This window comes from Phragmites australis, chromosome 11 (genome assembly GCF_958298935.1).
Source record: "Phragmites australis chromosome 11, lpPhrAust1.1, whole genome shotgun sequence".
In the NCBI taxonomy this organism is placed as follows: Eukaryota; Viridiplantae; Streptophyta; class Magnoliopsida; order Poales; family Poaceae; genus Phragmites; species Phragmites australis.
In genome coordinates this window covers 33,804,883-33,825,081 of record NC_084931.1, presented here as the reverse complement: position 1 = coordinate 33,825,081, position 20,199 = coordinate 33,804,883, and the positions used below count along the sequence as shown (strand labels likewise).

At 43.8% G+C, this 20,199-nt stretch overlaps 2 protein-coding genes across 2 annotated transcripts; one reads left to right on the top strand and one right to left on the bottom strand.

The window, feature by feature from the left end:
* The first annotated feature begins 9,690 nt into the window (after positions 1-9,690).
* Positions 9,691-13,883, top strand: LOC133884977 (TPR repeat-containing thioredoxin TTL1-like). Its single transcript, XM_062324594.1, has 7 exons — positions 9,691-10,787; positions 11,283-11,484; positions 11,574-11,758; positions 11,830-12,163; positions 12,244-12,448; positions 12,767-12,873; positions 12,973-13,883. The coding sequence occupies exons 1-7, from the start codon at positions 9,892-9,894 to the stop codon at positions 13,132-13,134; spliced, it is 2,091 nt and encodes a 696-aa protein (XP_062180578.1). The 5' UTR covers positions 9,691-9,891; the 3' UTR covers positions 13,135-13,883.
* Positions 13,884-14,750: 867 nt separating this feature from the next.
* Positions 14,751-19,976, bottom strand: LOC133884978 (protein PLASTID TRANSCRIPTIONALLY ACTIVE 14). Its single transcript, XM_062324595.1, has 12 exons — positions 19,691-19,976; positions 19,371-19,508; positions 18,607-18,732; positions 18,016-18,144; positions 17,815-17,904; positions 17,590-17,740; positions 16,984-17,093; positions 16,485-16,553; positions 15,739-15,844; positions 15,446-15,643; positions 15,314-15,356; positions 14,751-15,154 (listed from the first exon to the last, which is right to left on the bottom strand). The coding sequence occupies exons 1-12, from the start codon at positions 19,937-19,939 to the stop codon at positions 15,076-15,078; spliced, it is 1,488 nt and encodes a 495-aa protein (XP_062180579.1). The 5' UTR covers positions 19,940-19,976; the 3' UTR covers positions 14,751-15,075.
* Positions 19,977-20,199: the final 223 nt, after the last annotated feature.

The following is a 20,199-nucleotide window of genomic DNA, read 5'->3' as shown; positions in this document are numbered from 1 at the left end:
CGAGCCGATTACCTTCGCAGATGTGGTCATGAGGGCCTCGTCATAGACGGTGTGAGTCCGGTTTGAGTCCGGGCTTTTAGCGGTATTAGTTTGCTCGGGGAGTAGTTCTAATACCACCGTGCCGAGCTATGGTTGATCCACATGGTTGGGGCCTGGTTGGGAAAGGTTGTCACAGGTACCCCTTGTGTGCATCTTAGCGGGTGGCACAAGCTGTATGGTCCCTGTGTCGTGTGGGTCCAGAAGTATCCCCCTGCAGGGTGTATAATCAGTTCGAACTGCCGCGCTCTCGGTCATGAGCATCGCTATCGCTTATCTCCACCGAGCGACCATGTTTTGGTCGTAGAGTTTCGATGTGGGTTGTGGCATGGTTGGTTTGGGTGGTTTGGTCGGTATGTGGTCGGTGGTTTGGTGGTAATGGTTCACTTTTGTACACTTGTTGTTTATATATCTGTTCTGATCAGTTGGTTGGCAGGGTTTGAGTCGGTGGTTGGTTAAGTTGGTTGCTTACACCTAGAGTCTAGGTTGCTTACCGCTTAATGACCTTAAACATGTCTTAATCCTTGCTACAGCTTTAAATGCATGATCCTTGGAGTCGAGAATATATATACTCATACTGTGTAAGACTTGCTAGTACCTTCATACTAAGGGGTGTTGCCCTTAAGTTGCTTTCAGGTTCACAGGTTGGCGAGGAAGAGGCAGTTTTCGGCTACTTTTTGCCTGTCGATCCAGGTGGCGAGCAGGAGTAGCACATTCTACTCCGAACTCTGGCGCTTTTGGTATGAAGCCTAAGGGCATACGGCTCCATACTCTTTTGTTGTATAGGTTTACCTTCCGCTGCGTAGTTGTTGTTGATCTTCTTTTGTTGTAAATTGTGGAAGCAGTTGCATGTTTAAGTATTGTAATACAGCTTAATTACTTGCTCTCTATTAAACTGTGTTGTGATATTTGAGTTGGAAGGCATGTGTTCAGATCCTGGGCACAAAACACGTGCCGGGACTACCGGAATGATATTCTGATTAATCGTCGAGGTTGTGATTATGAACAATGATCCTCCTGATGATTAATTAGAATACTATTTCGACGGTTCCTCACAATAGTGACTTTTCCTTTTTCTACCTGAATTAATTTTTGAAAACTCGTTTCTCTTTCATTTCAACTTTGATTTCAATGATTATTTCATCGATATTCATCTAAATTGAAATCCTATTCTTTCCCATCAGTTTCATATTTATTTCAAATTTATTATATTTTGTTTGTATTTACTTGTGTGTTTCGCGTTTTAGAAACGAGAGAGTTTGAAGAGGAGGAGTCGGGAATGCAAGACTTTGAGCATGACCCCCTTCAAAGACTTCAGCGGATGCAAGTTTCAATCTATTTCCCTCGTTGATCATATTAAACCTAGCTTTATCACCACAACCTCTAGCAGTCATTTTCCACTGAATAATTGTATAAGTATTATTTATCGGTATAATTTAAATTGTTGATCTAGTTATGTCCTATTGTAAAATTAATCAGCTTGATTGTTATCATTCCATACATAACCTTGATAACCCTAGAATTACCATCTCGGTAATATCAAATACGCCAAGATGAATCTCTTGACACTAGTATGCTTAGGATTGTGTACTTTACAATCCTTTAGTGTTATCTCATATTTAATCATGGTTAGTTTTGTGAAATGGGTGAAACATGTTGCTTTGGTGTTGTGTGAGTATTGGGATGGGTAGGCTTACTGGATATTGATAACAGCAGTGAACCTGTTAGGGCTGGGACAAATCACGATTCCTGTTGGGAATGCCTTGGGAGTTTAAGTTCTGCTTATGTGGCAGGCTTAGTGTGAAGATATTTGCCTTGGCTTGGTTAAAGACCGAGTTGGTGTGACATCTTATCTAGTCTTCACCATACAACCACTTGATCCTGTATGTGGCAGGACTTAGTATAAACCCCACCAGTTAGTCTATTGGTCGTCCGGAGGCAAGAGTGCAATAGGAGACCATGGAGCAGGTGCAGGCTTGTCGATCCGATTGGAGGCATAGTATATGTCAGGGAACCCTTGGTTAGATCTCGTAGGTGGCTAGTGGGATGATATTTTGGTGGGTAATGACTTACTGCCACGACGGGTGGTTTGTCGCCAAGCTTAACTTATGGATAAAGTGTATCACTCTGTAAAAGTAAAACTATTTGAATAGCCGTGTCCATGGTCACGGATGAACTATGGTTTAGTCGCAACAACTAGCATGGGTTGTATGTGTTTCCTTAGAGTATATGTGGGTAGGGTACACCCGTTTCTGGAAATAGGTCCGACAGTTGCCCTTGGTTGCTGTGGACAGAGTGTCCGGCAACATTCACCACGGCCGAACACCTCCCCCCCCCCCTCCTCATTCAATAGTATGATATGGTGTTTTCACAAAACCTTTCTTATGAAAATGAATCCTCGCATGTGTGAACTTGGCTTTTATGCAAAAGTTAAACTTATTGTCTTACCCTTGCCAATATTGTATGCATGTATTTATACCCTTTGATGTATGGCAAGGGTTGGGACTTGTTGAGTGCTTTTGTACTCACCCTTGCTTATGATTTCAAAGGAGCGGTCTGTTTGGAGGTTGCTAGTACTAGCCTAGGCTTAAAAGGGGGACTGACCTTCAGTACATGAACTATGACGCTTGGGGGTAAATCTTGTAGAAAAGCCTAGCAGTAAAGGTGATTGGAATGTCTTGGTATGATTCGCTCCTCTGCTTATAATAGTTGGAGGCTGAGCATATCGCGTGGGTAAAGCTGTATAACCTCTGCAGAGTGTAAATCTATTCGAATAGCCATATCCATGGTCATAGACATGAGAAAGCAGAACCTTTTTTACTAGACTCTAGTGCGTGTGTCTTGATGAGTAAGTGTGTGGACTAGATATCCGTGTGATGAGGTTGCTGGCTAAATTCGCTAGGATCCATGTGGTATTATAGGTACATCAGATGTGATGGAAGGTACTATGGAGTAAGGTATAGCCCATCCCAGGACCGAAAAAACCCCAGATATAGCTTGTTACCTGGTTTTGAACTATTTAAACTGTTTTAAAGTCAATCATAGATAGTGCAATTGGATACCTGTGTAAACTACTTTACGCTTAAAACTAAACCATGCAGCCCTATCCTTGAATCACTCCTTTATGCATCTATCAAACACCTTGAAGTAGTATAGAGCTTGCTGAGTACCTTTCGTACTCATTCTTGCTGCAATTCAGATGAGGAAGCCGGTCCTGACTTCGCCAGAGGTGAAGGAAAGGATGAAGAATAGTCTTAGAAGTCGCATCCGCACCTTAAGCTGCTTGTGGCTTGGGCTTTTCCTTTTCGCTGTGTTTTGTTGGCCTCTCGGCCAGATTTGTAATATATAGTATGATTTGTAAACTTTTGTAATCTGAACCATAATACTTATGTACAAAGTTTGATTGTGATACTACTACTGTTATATTGTGCGTATCAACTAGTTGATCCGGAGACTAATACAGGAGGTACAGGAGATCCCGGGTTTGGGGTCTTACAACAGGCCAGCCCGTGCTGCTTTCAGCGCCTCACATCGCGTCTTATCGCTGCTTTCAGTGCGGTTGTGACATCTGCAGGGTCTCGTGCTGGTTTTGGTACTGAATAAATGAGCTCGCTGGCTTCAGTTGAGAAGCATCAGCGTGAGAAGAGAAGGGAGCAGCAGCAGAGTAGCAATGCGAGGAGTAGCAGCAGAGGAGCAACGCCCTCAGGTAAGTAATTAGATTACGTAGTTAATTATTACTTATATTAGAGTAATTAGAGTACTTAGATTAGAGTAATTAGAGTACTTAGATTATTTGTTTAGTCCATTCAGAAGTAGATTTGCTTAGTCTCTTTGGAAGTAGATTATTTGCTTAGTTTTATTATAGGAATTTGATTAGTCAGTGCTTTAACCGTGTTAATGGTCTCACATTATAGGTCTATAGAGAATCAAAGTAAATTTATCAATGAGTCACGAAATGCTATGGTTCTCCCATATGATTTGTGAAGTGAATGACCGGATGAAACCAAGAAATAACCCCTTATGTTTGAAATTATAGAAGATCCCCTTTAAGATCAAACAATTACATTGAATTGATCCAAAAATGCAATTTTCCATATTCCTAGTTACATATTTACCTATGGCGACGAAGAATAAAACTATCACTATATTTTTTTATTTTCCTAGTTCTTCTTCCAAGCGCAGGATAACCCCAAGGGGTTGTGAGTTTTTTTCTACCAATAGGGGCTTTCCCTTCACCACCCTCGGAACTTGTAAAATTGTAAAATAAGGATTAGGAATTGGTTTTGGTTGCGCTATATCTATCAAAGAGTATACACTAATGATGGATTTGGTGAATCAAATTCATGGTTTAATAACGAACCGTGTTAACTTATCATAACAATAACTCAATTCTTATCGAAATCCTATAGTAGAATTCGTATAGGATAGAACGTACACAGGTGTACGCTTTATATATGAATGAAACATATTCATTAAGCATACTCCCTTTTTTATTTAATGAGTTGATATTAATTGAATATTCTTTTTTAAGATTTTTGCAAAGGTTTCATTAACGCCTAATCCATATCGAGTAGACCATGCTAATCTTGGTATGGAAGTAATGCACAAATGTAATGCTCACAACTTCCATCTAGACCTAGCTGCTCTTGAAGTTCCATCTCTTAAAGCATAAGGTTTTTCTACTAACATATAGGAATTTTTAAAGGAAGGAAAGCCAGAAATACCCAATACCTTGTTTCAACAGGATATTGGGGTGGCACTGCATCCACGGTTGTATCGCGCCAGCACCTGCCCGTCCCAGCGTTGCATGACGAGGGCCTAGCTAATGCATAGCAGTCTGGCGATTGAGGCTGGTGGGGAGCGCCGGGGGGAGCCGGAGCGTGTCGGAGGGCGGCCGCGAGAAGTCACAGCGTGCTGCGTTATCTTGTGCATGCGTTGTGGTGCCGGAGGGTGGCCGCGAGAAGTTGCGGCATGCTGCATTATCTTGTGCATGCATTTGCAAGTGTGCCCAATAGTGCCCGGTGGCAGCGACGACGGGAGTGACGGCGGGAGTGACATCCGAGCCAGCTCGATTCTGAGCTGGCTCGGATGCTGCTCTCACTGCCACCAATTCTCTTTTTTTATTCTCTGAAAATGGTAATAGTATCGGGTGGTCAACCGGCACTGATAGTAGCACACTATCAGTGCTGAGTAAAGAGTACCAGTTGAAAAACCGGTACTGAAGCCATTTTTCAACCGGCACTGATATGCAGTTCTGTAGTAGTGTCACACTGCTGCAACCACACCCTACTGCCAAAACAGTACATCTGTCGTGAGTCAGACTTTAGACATGAAGTGACCAAAACGACTCAGCTTTAAGCATGAAATGACAACACCTTCCTATCAGCACATCAACTATGTCGTGAGTTACACTTTACACACGAAGTGACCACATGATAGAGCTTTAAGCATGACAGAATAACACCTCTGTCGTGAATCGGGCTTTAGACAAGGAGTGGCCACACGACAGAGCTTTCAGCATAAAATAACAACACCTCTGTCCTGACTTAGGATTTAGACACGAAGTGACCACACGACAGAGCTTCAAGCATGACATGACAACACTTCTATCATGAATCAGACTTTAGACAAGAAATGACCACACGACTCAGCTTTAACCATAAAATGACAACACCTCTGTACGAGCTCAGGCTTTAGACATGATATAACCACACGACAGAGCTTTAATCATAAATTAAATGACAACATCTCTATCCTGACTCAGCCTTCCATGCAGAGGCAATCTTAAATCTTTGCTAAATTTGTGCAGAATGAAATGATCACACCAAGTAACAGCTTTCATAGGGAATCTATGTCAAGCATCAATGCCATAACTTTTTCAGCTTTCACACAGAATCCCATGCTCCAGCCCCTACCTATGTCATGCACTCAGTCCATGCACTAGCCCCCAACCATCATAAATAACCCTACTCTCAACCATGGATAGATTACTTCTTCGTCAGTTCTCTCAACTGCAATGTCTTCCTTAGCTCCACCAAACCCACCAAATAAACACTGGAAGATTTGCATCCCCCAGGAGATCGAACCACCGATGTGCTTCTGTGGCGACCCATGTAGGCTTCATGAGTCCTAGGACATCTCCTACACCTATGGCATACGCTTCTTCATATGTGCAAACTATCAGTATGATAAGACTCGACATGGATCGTATGTGTGCTGTCGGTGACACAGGAACCGAGGGTCCCCGAGTCCCGAGGCCAGAACAGCAGAGTGCCACGTGGCGCCCTCCCTCGGAGGTTATCTCCCCGAGGTCCGAGAAGACCAAGTTCCGGGAGAGGGTGCTCGGGGCCACGAACGGTGGTTCTCGAGTGCCCGAGTTCCCCGATGACCCGAGAAGATCAAGTGCCGGGAAGAGAGTGCTCGGGGCTACGAACAGTGGCCCCCGAACACCCATGTTCCCCGATGATAAGAAAAGCCAAGTTCCGGGAGAGAGTGCCCAGGGCCGCGACCAGTGGCCCCCAAGCACTCGGTTCCTCGAGGACCCAAGTAGCCAGTTCTGGGAGAGAGTGCTCGGGGCCATGAACAGTGGCCCCCGAGCACTCGGTTACCCGAGGACCTGATCAACCAGTTCCGGGAGAGAGTGCTTGGGGCCGTGAACAATGGTTGCTTTCTATTTATGGTTGCTTTCTATTTATGGCGTCTTGGAACTCACGCCATCCTTTCTGGGCACGCTACCGCCCCGGCGAGTATATAGGCGGGGCGGGCTCCCCAGAGAAAGACAAGTTCAGTACGAGTTGAGTTCAGACCAGGCTAAGTTCAAGCTGAAGACAACAGAGGACGAACACCAAAGCATAGATCAGCTGAAGAACAAGGAGCACGAAGCTCTAGACTAGACAAATATTCTTGTAACTCAACAGATAGTCAGAGAGACATTCTCAGAGCATTTATAACATACACACAGGAGTAGGGTGTTACGCTCAGTGCGGCCCGAACCTGTTTAAAAATCTCCTGAGCATTTACTACTTCCTGCATCCGATCGTTCCATTCCACCTGCATCTCATTTACTCCTATTTATTTCACCTACGAAGCGGATTCAGAATCATCCCCCTGGCCGAATCTCAAAGGGGGTCCCTTCGGATCCCCGCTTGAGGAGTTCACCCTCCGACACGTGCCCATCGGTATAGCGACATAGATCACTCATGTAGCACTTTCCATACAATTTCATACACTATCTTATTAATCTCCCATCTTGTTTCATTTGTCCAATCTCCTTCAACTACCAGTGACTTTATGGAATGGTTGGGCATAGAGCAAAATGAGCACCAATAGCGGTGTCGACATGAGCATGTGGTGGAGGATAGAAGCGTACGAACACCGGGAATACGAACAACAGTAGGAAGAACTACGGCTCAAGTGTTAGGAGGAGGAGGAGCGCGTGAGGAAGAAAGTGCAGGAGCGTGCCATGGCTGAAGCTCGTGAAGAAGAGAGGAAAAGGAAGCGGGGGAGGGCCCGTTGCGCTAAGGCAGAGGACATCGATGCTCTGAGGAAGGGTAAATATCCTAGGTGCACTCAGTAGAGAACATCTATTATAACCCGGTCTATTGTCATTCCCTAAGGTACGCTATTAAGTTAGTCTTTAGACGTACCGTACATGCCAACATTTATTGTCATCATCTCTTTATAATTAGGGTCCATTCGTGTAGCGTCGAAAAACCTCATATCCTATGTAATATTTATCAGCGTATGTAACATTTGTATCTATGATAATTATACTTCACAACTACTATTGTTCATAAAAAATTACTCACACAAATTTACAATAAGAGAATAAAGAAATATCGATAAAATTACGTCCAAACAAATTTATAGCAGCAGCACGTCTCTTCCGACATAAAAACAAATATTGATCAGTGCTGTTGTACGACAAGATCGCTAGCCTGTAATCGGCACCCTCGGCACTGTTTAGAGTATTCGGTACCTAAGGTATTGAATACAGGCCATTTTCGATAACTTAGGTGTCAAATACGGTGTATAGTACCGTATTCGGCACCTCAGATGTTGAAAATGGTAGAATCCACCCTTTTTTATGTCTCGCGTACCGAAATCGGGTTTTCAGTGAACGAGGTGCTGAATACAAATACTAAATTTACAAATACACTAACATATTATCTATTTTTATAAATACGGTATCGTATATTATCTATTTTTGGATTTTACCCGCTAACATATATGAAAAGGAGGAGGTGCACGCCTCAATTGACATGTATGCAAAATGTTTGACGTACAACTCCCATACAACCAATATGCGTAGACCAATATCTGATTTATTTACGAGGTGTCGTCCAAATCATTTGAGCCAACAGATATCAAGTTTGATTGAAACGGGAAGACAGGGAAGCAAAATGAATAGTACTATATCGTTCAAGAATTAAGGTGTATTTTGTATTAGTTTAGTCTTCAAAGTTAAAATGATCATTATTTTCTCACAAAATACGTAGCTTATGACTATCAAACCAATAAAGTGTGAAAGAGTCTTGAAATATAAATCTAATTATATACTAAACATACTTATAATTTAACTAATTATTAATCAAAATATATAACATTTGACTTTTCAAAATAAAATGTCTTGTATTTTTTATTGGAGAAGAGATTACCAGACAAACGGACTGCCTGCTAATGTTGGTGTTGGACCAAACCAAAAAGAAGGATGCCAATGAATTGCTGCTTTTCCACACCACAGGACATGGCGCCATGGCACTACTGCCTCCAACTGGCCGGCCGCCATCTCGTGAACTAGAGAATGAGGAAAATACAAATCAATCTATCTTACTATCTCTATTTTCGCTTATTTATCACCAAGAAAAAAAAACTCATTTTCCTTTTTCTGTTTTTATACTACATCTATTTTTTTACTTGTTACCAATAGTACTGTAGTAATTTTAATTTTATGTTTTTTCTATGAAAAATTTATAGATACTTAAAACTTTTGTTATTAAACTCATCTTGAAATGTATTTTATTAGTATCGTATATTTTTAAGTATTCATCAATTTTTTATTAAAAAATAAATACATATATCCAACATTGCTACAGTAAATTATTGGTGATAAGTAAATGAAAATAGATATAGTATAAAAACAGAAAAAAGGAAAATAAGATTTTTTTTTTCCTTTCATTGCTCCAAATCACAAAAAAGAAACCCTCAAAACCCATAAAAAATAAAGGAAATTAATTTCTTACATAGTGAAAATAACTGGAGTATCAATAGGTGAACCTCATGCTACATAAGTAAATCCTATAGAATTCTGTCATACAAAAGATGCTCTCTCCTATGATAACATGTGTCTAATCACTTTCTCTTATCTTCAGACTAGCCATTAGATTACAAAATGGATGACGTGAATAGAGTCTCGTGAAAATCTTTTTAGACAGAATGCTATAGAATTTGTTTTCTCATACTACCCTCGAATCCTCGAGGGTCGACCCTTGCAAAGCTAAAAATAACCAATTTATCCAAAGATATATTTGTTTTTCTAAGGACAACAAAGGATTCAAATTAGTTTTTTTTTTACTTTTTAGCCCTCTTTTTAAGGATTTGTATTAGTTGAACGACCTTATTACTCCCTCCCCCTCTTCTATTCCTTTCCTCCCCCCTCACTTCTTGCTCCTACACCGCTTGTGCTCTCCTCACCGCACGCACATACATACATACACTTCTCTGTCCCTCGTCTTGGAGAGCGAACGCACTCGTGCTGTCCTTGTTGAGCAGCTGTGTACTTGTATGCCTGCTTGGTTGGCGAGGAGAGTGGTGGTGTCGGCAGCTGTGTGCGAGTGGTGGTGGCATTGGTGAGCGATGGCGGAGGCTGACCGGGTACGCCTCCGCGCTGCGGCGCTGACGCTCGATGACACGGGCGTCGGGGACAAGCCAGACAAGAAAACGGACTTGTTCGCGGATCTTGGCTCGCCGGTGTCGCCGCTGCGGCTGCGGCCGGCCACAACGTCGTCATCGTCGTCGTCCGCTGGGTCGGTCAAATCGCCGGCGCTGGGCATTGCGGAGACGGCGGTGGCGGCGGGGAGAGGAGGCCGGGGAAACCACTCGGGTGAGCTCGTAGCGGAGAGCAACCCGCCGCGGCCGCTGGGGCACCGGCGCTCCGGATCTGGGCCGCTCATCTTTTCCGGCGGCAGCAGCAGCGCGGGGAGCGGGGCAGGAGGAGCTTACGGCGGCGGGAGCACCGCGAGCTCTCCGCTGACCAATGCGCTCCCCACCGGCAACATCTGCCCTTCTGGCCGTGTCGCGGGGGCGGCGGCTGCGCCGCACCCGCCACGCACCCGCCCGGTCGTGCTCGGATCCGGCACCGGGCACTATGGCCACGGCAGCATCATGCGGAGCGGTGGAGGTGGCGGAGGCACGGTTCCCGCAAGAAGCAGCATTGACGCCACCCCGTTCCATTGTAACTCCTCGAGGTCTCCGGCGAGCTGCCCGGTGCCTCCTGGCAGCGGTGGTGGTCTTCAGGAGGTGACTCGCGCCGGTAACGACTGGTACAAGAAGGGCCGGTACGGCGAGGCGCTGCGGCACTACGACCGCGCCGTGGCGCTGTGCCCGGACAGCGCCGCGTGCCGCGGCAACCGCGCCGCCGCGCTCATCGGGCTCGGCCGCCTGGCAGAAGCACTCCGCGAGTGTGAGGAGGCCGTCCGCCTCGACCAGGCGAGCGCCCGTGCGCACGGCCGCCTCGCCGGGCTATGCCTCCGGTGAGATTCTTACGCTTTGTCTGTGCTTGCCTGCTGCAGTACTGGAATGAAATCGCATCCACAGATCTCGCCTTCTTGCTTCCGCTTTGCTTGTGTGCAAATCCAATATGATGTTCCTTTTCTATCAGTCCCTTTTGCCTAGTTTATCTGATTGCAGATCAGTACCAGTACTGTAATGGTGTGCCATGGTGACCATTACCATTTCGGTTGTTCTGTTACTTGCTTTGGAAGTAAAAGCTCTGATCTTGCAATTACACGAGAAACATGGGAAAGTTTGTAGTTTTGGTTGGTATGTCGTAGTGAGTTTGTGGACATCACACAATGGGGCCGAAAGGGAGTGCTTACTTGTATTGTGGACAGTATTTTGACCACAGTATGCATAATTGCACATTCATCGTAAAATTGTGGTCCTAATTATTTGATGTTTGCGCGAATATTCAATGTAATATAGTTGTTTCAAGTTACTAAAATGGCACAATGATGAACATATTGCAGGCTTGGGATGGTTGACAAGGCAAGAATGCATTTTACACTGGCTGGGAATGCAAACCAGTCTGATCCTGCTGACTGGCAGAAGCTGCATGAGGTGGAAAGCCATCAAGAGAGATGCATGGATGCAAGGAAAATTGGAGACTGGAGGAGCGCGCTAAGGGAAGCAGATGCGGCCATTGCCAATGGAGCGGACTCTTCTCAATTGGTAGCCCCTCCTTATAATTATGTTTGAAAATATAACCTTTTTTGTGGTGATTCAGTTATCCTCACAAGGGAAGCATATTTCTCCTGCAGCTTCTTGCCTTGAGGTCGGAAGCACTTCTTCGGTTGCACAAATTAGAGGAGGCTGATTCAACTATTACGAGCTTGTTGAAATTGGACAATGCATCACTACCTCCAAGGCCAACCAAACTCTCAGGCATGGCAGCTGAATCTTATGTGCATATTGTCCAAGCCCAGGTCAACATGGCGCTTGGAAGGTACAATTATCAAACCTTGATACTTCTTCTTTTAGTTCTAGCGACACAAGTATTGAAATCGGTTTCTGCAGGTTTGATTCAGCTGTTGCATTGGCTGAGAAGGCTAGGCTTATCGATCCTGGAAACTCAGAGGTTGGAGTTATTCTAAATAACGTGAGGTTAGTTGCAAGGGCTCGAACCCAGGGGAATGACCTTTTTAAGGCAGGCAAGTTTGCTGAGGCGTCTATAGCATATGGTGAAGGGCTTAAACATGAGCCCTCAAACCCAGTACTATACTGCAATCGAGCAGCTTGCTGGTCGAAGTTAGGTCGGTGGGCGAAAGCTGTTGAGGACTGCAATGAGGCCCTAAAAGTCCAACCTAACTACACAAAGGCTCTGTTAAGACGTGCAGCGTCCTATGCAAAGGTAAGAAAATTACATGCATCATCATGTTTCTGATTATTCACCAATTCTGGTATTGACAGCTCTCTTTAACATTTAATTAGCTTGAGCGTTGGGATGATTGTGTGCGGGACTATGAGGTGCTTCGCAAGGATCTTCCTGGTGACACGGAGGTTGCAGAGTCATTGTTCCATGCCCAAGTCGCATTGAAGATGACCCGTGGAGAGGAGGTGTCGAATATGAAGTTTGGAGGGAAGCTTGAGGCAGTTACCAGCTTAGAGCAACTCCGAGATGCTATACATTCGCCTGGTGAATTTCTCCTCTACAATTTTTTTTTCTGTTCTACCCTAGGCCCCTAGCGTGTGATAATATTGTTCACCTCCTTATTGAATTCCTTTTTTTAGTTGGATCTTGTGGGTATCATCTCTAGCCTACCCCAACTTGCTTGGGACAAAGGCTGCTGCTGTTGTTGTTGCATTGAATTCCTTTTTTTAGACCCTCCATATTGAATTTTTGTTGTGCTAATGTTGTGGATAATGTTGTGGATAAAAAAATGTTGTTTCACATGCATAATCTATGTTCAGTTTGGTAGATGGACTGAATGTTGTTTATGTGTCATTTCTTCAGGCGTATCTGTTCTTTACTTCATGGCAACAACGAATAGGCAATGCACACAGATTACCTCATCTGTGGACTCCCTTTGCTCCGAGTGCCCTTCAGTGAATTTCCTAAAGGTATTCCAGCAAACATATCTTACTATCAACTGCTGCAATTGATTGCATTTGGCAAGATTTCCCAAGTTGCTAATCGATCATCTATAATCAAACTGGCAGGTAAACATTGATGAGAGCCCTACGGTAGCGAAGGCAGAGAATGTGCGTGTAGTACCAACCTTCAAGATTTACAAGGATGGTGCAAGAGTGAAGGAGATGATCTGCCCTAGCTTACAAGTCTTGCGCTATTCGGTGAGGCACTATGCTGTCTCCAGCTCTTGAGGTCTTAGCAGTGGCACTCATAGTTCTTAGATGCATGGAGTCCCCTGTTAGTGTTACCTGCCACATTTCACCAACAAATTGTTCCTATATAATATCAGCCTCCACAGCATTTCACCAGCTCGGTATAATTCCCAATTAGGCATGTTGAGCTAAGCTTGGTATACTAAAGAACCTCCTGTGCATTTCCCCCTTCCATGTCTTGCTACTCCTTCCGACCCTTCATTTGGCCAACCTTAAGCAGTCCTTGGATCATTTATGCTCCCCCGTTTGCAACTATTTCTACCCACCATTTGACTAACCTTGAGCGATTCTTTCATCTCACACTCTGCCATCTCATGCATTTGATACATTTTGCTTCACCCCTAGATGAGCAGTCCTCAAGGAAGACTCCTTTTGATGTTGCTTAGATGCATGTTGTCGTTAGGGGAACAGATAAGAGGCTGGATCGTTCTCGTTACATGTACATATACCATATAGCAATACATCAAACCCACTGATAGATTGGTTTTCCATGGAGGAAAGGCGGTATCAGTTTAATTTTGGCAGCGGATGGAGAGTACAGGTCTAGTTGCCATCGTAGAGAGAGGATAGATCAAGAAAGACAATGTAATTGCGTTGCATGGTAGAGAGATAAAAGAGGGAGGTGGCTGCTGTCATTTGCATATATACCTTCTGGTGATCTGTGGTGCTGATACATAGTTCATGCTGACATTGATTCCTATGAATAAAGATAGCCTGGCATTCTTTCACATTTTTTTATCAAGCTGAAATTTTGCTCGATCACCTTCTGACTTCTGGAGATGTTGAGCTTTGTTTGCATACTTGCAAAACCTCCATTTTGGATCTGACAGGTCCATAAATACCACCTTATATATATCCATAGCTTGTGCTGATATTGTTGCGAGTTGTGCTGTTGTTGAGCATGATGCATGTGGCATGAGAGTTGATGGGAGAAAGAAGCAATGGGCCCTGTGCGGTGCTTGACTGCTTGTCTTGTGGCTGGTATACAGTATACTCCTCTGAGCTAGCTGCTCGCTCAATTTGGTTTGTACACTTGTCCATTTTCGTGATCAAGTACTTGTAGTATGATCTAGAAAGTGCTTTGGTTGCGCGCATGTCAGGGCCAGAAAGTAGCCTCGATCTGTCTCTGTTCCCTCGCCGCCACTGTCTCTCCTGCGAAATGGCTCTCGCGTGGCTGTAACAAGAAACGAGTCCAATGATGATCTGCCCTGCCTCTTGCTCAGTTGCTCTTGGTGTACGAGTCAAGTCAAGCTTGGCTTGCTGAGGTTCCTGCAGCCCCTCGTAGAGTTGTTCTCTAATGGTGTTGCTCCGGGTTCACGGGCCGACCACACTTAACCCTGCTGCATGGAAGGTCTTGCGTCCGGCCGACCGGATCCACACCACGCGCAAGGCGCCCGTTGCTTTCAGGCGGACCAAAAAGCAAGCGCGCCGGTGGCAAACTTGTCTTCTCCCGCGGCAGCAGCGGCGGCCATACGTCGTTTAGTTCCATGTAGAGTTGTTCTCTGATTCTAGCGAGGAACCACAAGCGAAACCACCAGAACCAGTCACAGTTAGTTCCGTTTCTCCATCCAACCCTTCTCAGCTTGACAAATGCATTGTTAGGTGAGCATCTCCAGAAATTGATCATGTTGTCGCTCTGTTGCTTTCAGCCTTATGAAATATGACTATGGTAACCAATGACCCAGCTTTACAGTTGAGAATTACAAACTCTTTATATTTCCAGAGCGGCAACCCTTCCTGTTCTTGTTTGCTTTGCGGGATCCTCTATTGTTAACCTACAACTGAAGCCCTTCAAAATGTTCTAGAAAAAGGGGCGGCAACTGCCCTTCAGAACCCTTGTACATCAAACGATCTCAAGTCTACTGGCACAAGAACTGATGGTCAAATTCTAACTGGACAGGATTAGTGGCGCCTATATGACTAGAACAAAATTCTATCCTGGTAGATCTCCAGTGAGTCGATGATTTTCTGCAGGAACAGCTTCCGGTGTAGCCGGTACCTGCACATCGAACAGCAAAAGGTACTCTTTACAAGCTAGTTTTGAATATTTCAACGTTTCATGATCCACATACTAGGCTCAAAAGGAAAACTTCATGGAATAGTGTTATAAATGAATCATTAGTATGATAGTATCATAAGAAATCGGTAGTCCACATACTTGATTGCAATTTCCCGTGTTTTGCTGATATGCACATCGGAATCTGGAACATAGGTTAAAAATCAGTTTCAGCTGAAAGTGTTCCTCAGAGACACAGTCGCTAGCATAGCTGGATAACCATGAAATACTTACCTAAAATCTGCTGATCCTGTTGAATAGTGGTTGAGAAAGAACCCAACATCTGGTGGCATTCATCTTGCAACACCTGAGCAGATTTTCTTTCAACACTCGGTATTGCAGGAACATCACCGTCTGACCATGTTGGCAATGCTCTAGCTGCTGCTACAACTGCTCCATCCACAAAGTCAGTTTCAACCGAGGGCAATGCAGCTGAAAGCGAACACAAACACGATGGTTCGAATCAAATTTATGGATTAAGCAAACACATAATGAGTCATAAAGAAGTACTGAGCAGTGGTTCCTACAATTGTGGTACAGCTCATCATGCAAACCGGCAATACTGAAGACTGATAAGAAGGAATCCATGTGAATCTTTGCAGGGCTCGAGAAATTTATATGCTCCCAAGGATTCTGCAGAATTGGTTTTGCACACACAGGCCATGTAAGATGTCAGTACTTAAAAAAATGGTAGATCAAAAGTTGTACAAAATGGCATTGTAAGTTTTTGAAACAGGGTATTGTATTGTGATGCCTAGGAGAAGCAGCACAGACTAATTCAATGCTAGAGTTGTCTCCTAGAAGCAGGATCCTGTTTTCATAGATAGAAGTCTGACTGACACAATATGACCTGGTTCTCAAACCTTCTTCTGCAGTAGAATTGGCTTCAACAATGTACAACACTTGTAACAAGAGAATGATATTCTAGAAGAACTGCTAGCACCGCACTCAAAGTTCATAGAACTGTATGCCCTAGCACAGTGGACAGCCACCACCATGTTTGATTGGTTTTGCAAGCTTGTGCCATCGCCAAGGAGTCCCCCGTTTTTTCGTTCAAGTTGTGTTTCTGTTTGGCTTTTTTTTTTTTCTTAGCAGCCTGGCCCCTGTAATTAAATTCTCTCCACTAAAATGGCAAGGCAGAACAACTGCCAATTTTCCTCAAAAAAGAAATAAAACTGACACCTTATTGCTGATACCCAACAAATGGTGAAAAATTCCCCTACATGCTTATAATAAAAGAAAACAAGAAATAAATACAAGTGCATGGCCATACCGTTGGTGATGAGAAGCCATATCTTTCCATGAACTTGCTGTTCACCCCACTCATATAATCTATCGTCATCTGTACATGGGCCATGGAGCAACATAAGAAAAACTGCCCCAAAAATTTTCAAAGAACAGCCGTGGCAAGAAAAGTATATTTTAACTGAAACTAATAGAACAAGGTCAAGCGAAGAAGATTTCTACTGCCATGTCTGATAGTGAAACTCACAAGTTCAATCCCAATCCGAGACTGAAGAAAACAGAATGATCTAATCACAATTAGGTAACATGTAAGTATAGAAACAAAGGCTGCTAATGGATATACTAAAAGTTTACCCAAAGATACAATGACTGCCCTTTCAGTGCTGTTTCACTACCGGACTAGTTATCTGTGCCTTATGATAACAAAAAAATGAGGTCTACAGAAAATTTGACTTCACTAGTTACAATGGCATATACCAAGTAATCCTTTACTCGGGAAAAAGAGGAGTCTACATTCTAAACAATACCTCATCTCCTTTCTTGACGGCATGTCCAGCCTTAATCATAACTTCAAGCATGCGATCTTTGAAACGCCAATGCAGGAAGCAATTAGCATCAGGTGAGTGGTTCAACATATCTGGGGAGAAAAAGCACATAATGATTAACCTTGGTATTTCTAATCAGAAGACTAGAATGCGGTAGCAGTCAGAACAATATATTTTGAATTTAAGGTTAATAATTATAATGCCTGACTGGAAGGAATAGAGAACCAAACGCACTGGTGATATGATAGTAGATGTAGTTATGTTTTTTGTCTCAACAGTTCTAGCATGTACAAGCAATGCTGATAACGAGAACAAATATCATCTAGAATTATTTTTTTAACTTTCATACAAATCTAAAACTAAGTCATGCAAGAATGATGTATTCATGTAACAATAAACAAACAGGGATAGAAGCATAGAGAACGACAAGACAAAGAAGAGTAAAATGTCAATGAAGTACATGATTTAACCAGATTCTTGTGATTATCATGTCTCAGACTCATACAGTAACGTTGCGTTGTTGATTTTAGTACCTAATACAGATTGCAAAACTGTTAATAGGAGGGAATCAGAAAAGAAAAGAAATACCCGCATAAGGAGCTAGAACATTTGCATCTTGGATGAAGGCTCCCATTCTCATTTTCAAGTTGACAGAACGAGACTGAACAATACTCAATGCCCAGAGAAATCTCTCGTGGTCAGGGGCAAGACGTTTTAGCTTTAGAGGAATTGCTTTGTCCTGGATATTACCCATCAAGATAGCATTAGAGGAGCCCAAACAAGCGAAGCAGGTAGAATAGTACAGAAGCCTACCCAATGCTTTTGCCAAAAGTCAATAGCTCGCTGCTGGTGTTTTAACATTTGTGAGGCAAGGTCTTGGTCTTCTAGTTCCATTAGATCCTCCTAGCAAGCCAGGCATGCAAATTCATTCAAACTGCAGAATAAGGTATAAGAAGCTTCCATCTCAAAAGAAAGGCGAAGCAGAAGTTTTACTTTTAGTTAGCTTTTGAATACCTTTGGGGCCACCAGCAAACTGGTGCATTCATCAGCACTCGGCAAAAAATCACCATACAACTGCCAAAAGTTGTCTTCTACATCAAATGCATAGAGAAGAAGGCATGCTAATCTTAGATCCCAGTCCGTCTGCAAGAGGAATACAAATTACATTAGCTTGCAGCCTACATCTGTATTGAAGCTTTGACACTCACTGAAGAAAACAGGATTGAAGTTTTAAAAGTGATATCAGTCCTCTCTAATTTGACAGCGAGGATTATGAGTTTATGATTTGATCAGATAGATGGAATGCGCATTCGAATTGCCCTGGAGCCCCAATTACAATTACACAATGCCCAGTGCTATTAAAACTGAAATTTTTTATGAATGCTGAAATTGCATCCATATAATAGCAGCTTCAATACAGTAGAATTAGATGGCTCCAAATTTGTCCCACAACCAAAAGAAATATTTAATGTGAGGATCCACAACTAGTTTACAAACTGATTAGCATGGAGCTGCCATTCACTAACTAACTAAACATACAGAAAAGGCAGTGACAAAATTTAACAGTTTCGTTTCTCTTTGCAACATAACATTTCATCCATCTACCTCAGGATCTGTTGACTCAATGATGTCAAATATAGGATGGCCTAGTGGGATAATGTCAGGGAAGAACATCCAAGGTTTCTTTTGTGTTATAGTCAACATAAGCTCCAACGGGATCTCCATAATCACCTGATAAAGCAAGCAGAATTAGTATATCTTCCAAGAATATCGTTCTTCTTAAGTAATACAACTAAATTTGTTGTTTAAACAGCTTCAGCATGCTCATCAAGTTGTATCAAAAAAAAAATCTGAATAGAACCATGATACTACAGCAATAATATGAAGAATGATGCATGGGACATGCATTTAGGGAACTGAATGTGAGCAAACTTGTAGCTTGTAAGTCATTATTTTTGGCACCACCAGGTATGTAGCATAAGCAGTTGACTTCCACTGGTAATTGTATAGAAAATACTAGTATATCACTACGGAAATCTCGTGTTGGCAACACATTTACCTATTTTCTCGAACACGCGCAGGAGAACTGTGTGTCATTGCATTAAGTAGGAAATTAAAGTTTGTTACAAAATGCTGCTGCTTGTCACTTAAGCAGGAGAACACATGCACCTATGAGAAACAAGTACCAGAATTCAACCACTATGCTGAAACAGTCACTTATTCACATGACATTGTCCAATCCAATCACAAGCTGCATCCATTGCACCAAACACTATCTGATGTGATGAATCATGTCCAATTGCATTGAACTAGTAATTTAAACATCAAATTGATTACTTAGAGGCGTGAAAAGAACTGAAATGTCTCACTCTAGCTCTGCGGAGTGGCTCCACATCCCGGGAAGCATAAACGCCCATCCCGTCCGGCCCTTCCAAGAACTCAATCCCGTACGCCCGCATCATCCGTGCGTATCCTATCCGGTAGAAATCAGGGTCCGCCGGCTCCATCTGCAGAATGCAATGCGCGCACAACCAATCCAAATGTCAATACCGCAGCCGAAATGGACATAAAATGAGCATCACAAAGCCATGAGAAACTCATTTAATCGGCAGCAAAATCACAACTTTCGCAGCACTTGAAAACACCGGGGAACAAAATTAGCCCAAGAGTTGGCAACTGATAAGAGAACCTCGGACGGGAAGGGGTCGTCCTCCTGCGGCGGCTCGAGGAGCCTGAGCGGAGGCGTATCATCCTGCTCCTCAGCGACTTGCTCCGCCGGGGGAGGAGGCGGCGGCGCCTGGAGGCGCGGGCGACCGGCGCAGGGAGGCTGAGAGAGGGGACGGACACCCGTGGCGGTGGCGCGGCGGGACGGGAAGCGGAGGGACGGAGGAGGGAGATGGGAAGGGAAGAAGAGAGCGGAGGCGGTGGGGGTCGCCATGGGAGGGAAGGGAACAGGGAAGAGTAATTCGTGGAGACCGACGTTATCTATTTAGCGGGCGGAACTGGTGGGCAATCGAGTACGCCTTCCCACTTGGAAGGCGTATTCTTGGCCCTCCTCGTAGCAATTCGCTTGCATCGGCTAAGGTAAGATTAAGGGTGGAAACGAGCCGAGAGCCACATGGCCGAGGGGGTAACGGATTGAGATTCTCTGACCTACTGATATAGGTTAATCGTCACTTATATATCAATTTGATCTTA

Bases quoted from the DNA above. Each gene is read 5' to 3' on its own strand.
- LOC133884978 (XM_062324595.1), bottom strand. From the start codon at position 19,939: ATGGCGACCCCCACCGCCTCCGCTCTCTTCTTCCCTTCCCATCTCCCT. The intron at 18,733-19,370 runs GTGAGACATTTC...TTGCTTTATCAG, and splicing joins AGCCACTCCGCAGAGCTAGA to GTGATTATGGAGATCCCGTT. The intron at 15,155-15,313 runs GTATGTGGACTA...TTCGATGTGCAG, and splicing joins ACACGGGAAATTGCAATCAA to GTACCGGCTACACCGGAAGC.
- LOC133884977 (XM_062324594.1), top strand. From the start codon at position 9,892: ATGGCGGAGGCTGACCGGGTACGCCTCCGCGCTGCGGCGCTGACGCTC. The intron at 11,485-11,573 runs GTAGCCCCTCCT...TTTCTCCTGCAG, and splicing joins GAGCGGACTCTTCTCAATTG to CTTCTTGCCTTGAGGTCGGA. The intron at 12,164-12,243 runs GTAAGAAAATTA...ACATTTAATTAG, and splicing joins GTGCAGCGTCCTATGCAAAG to CTTGAGCGTTGGGATGATTG.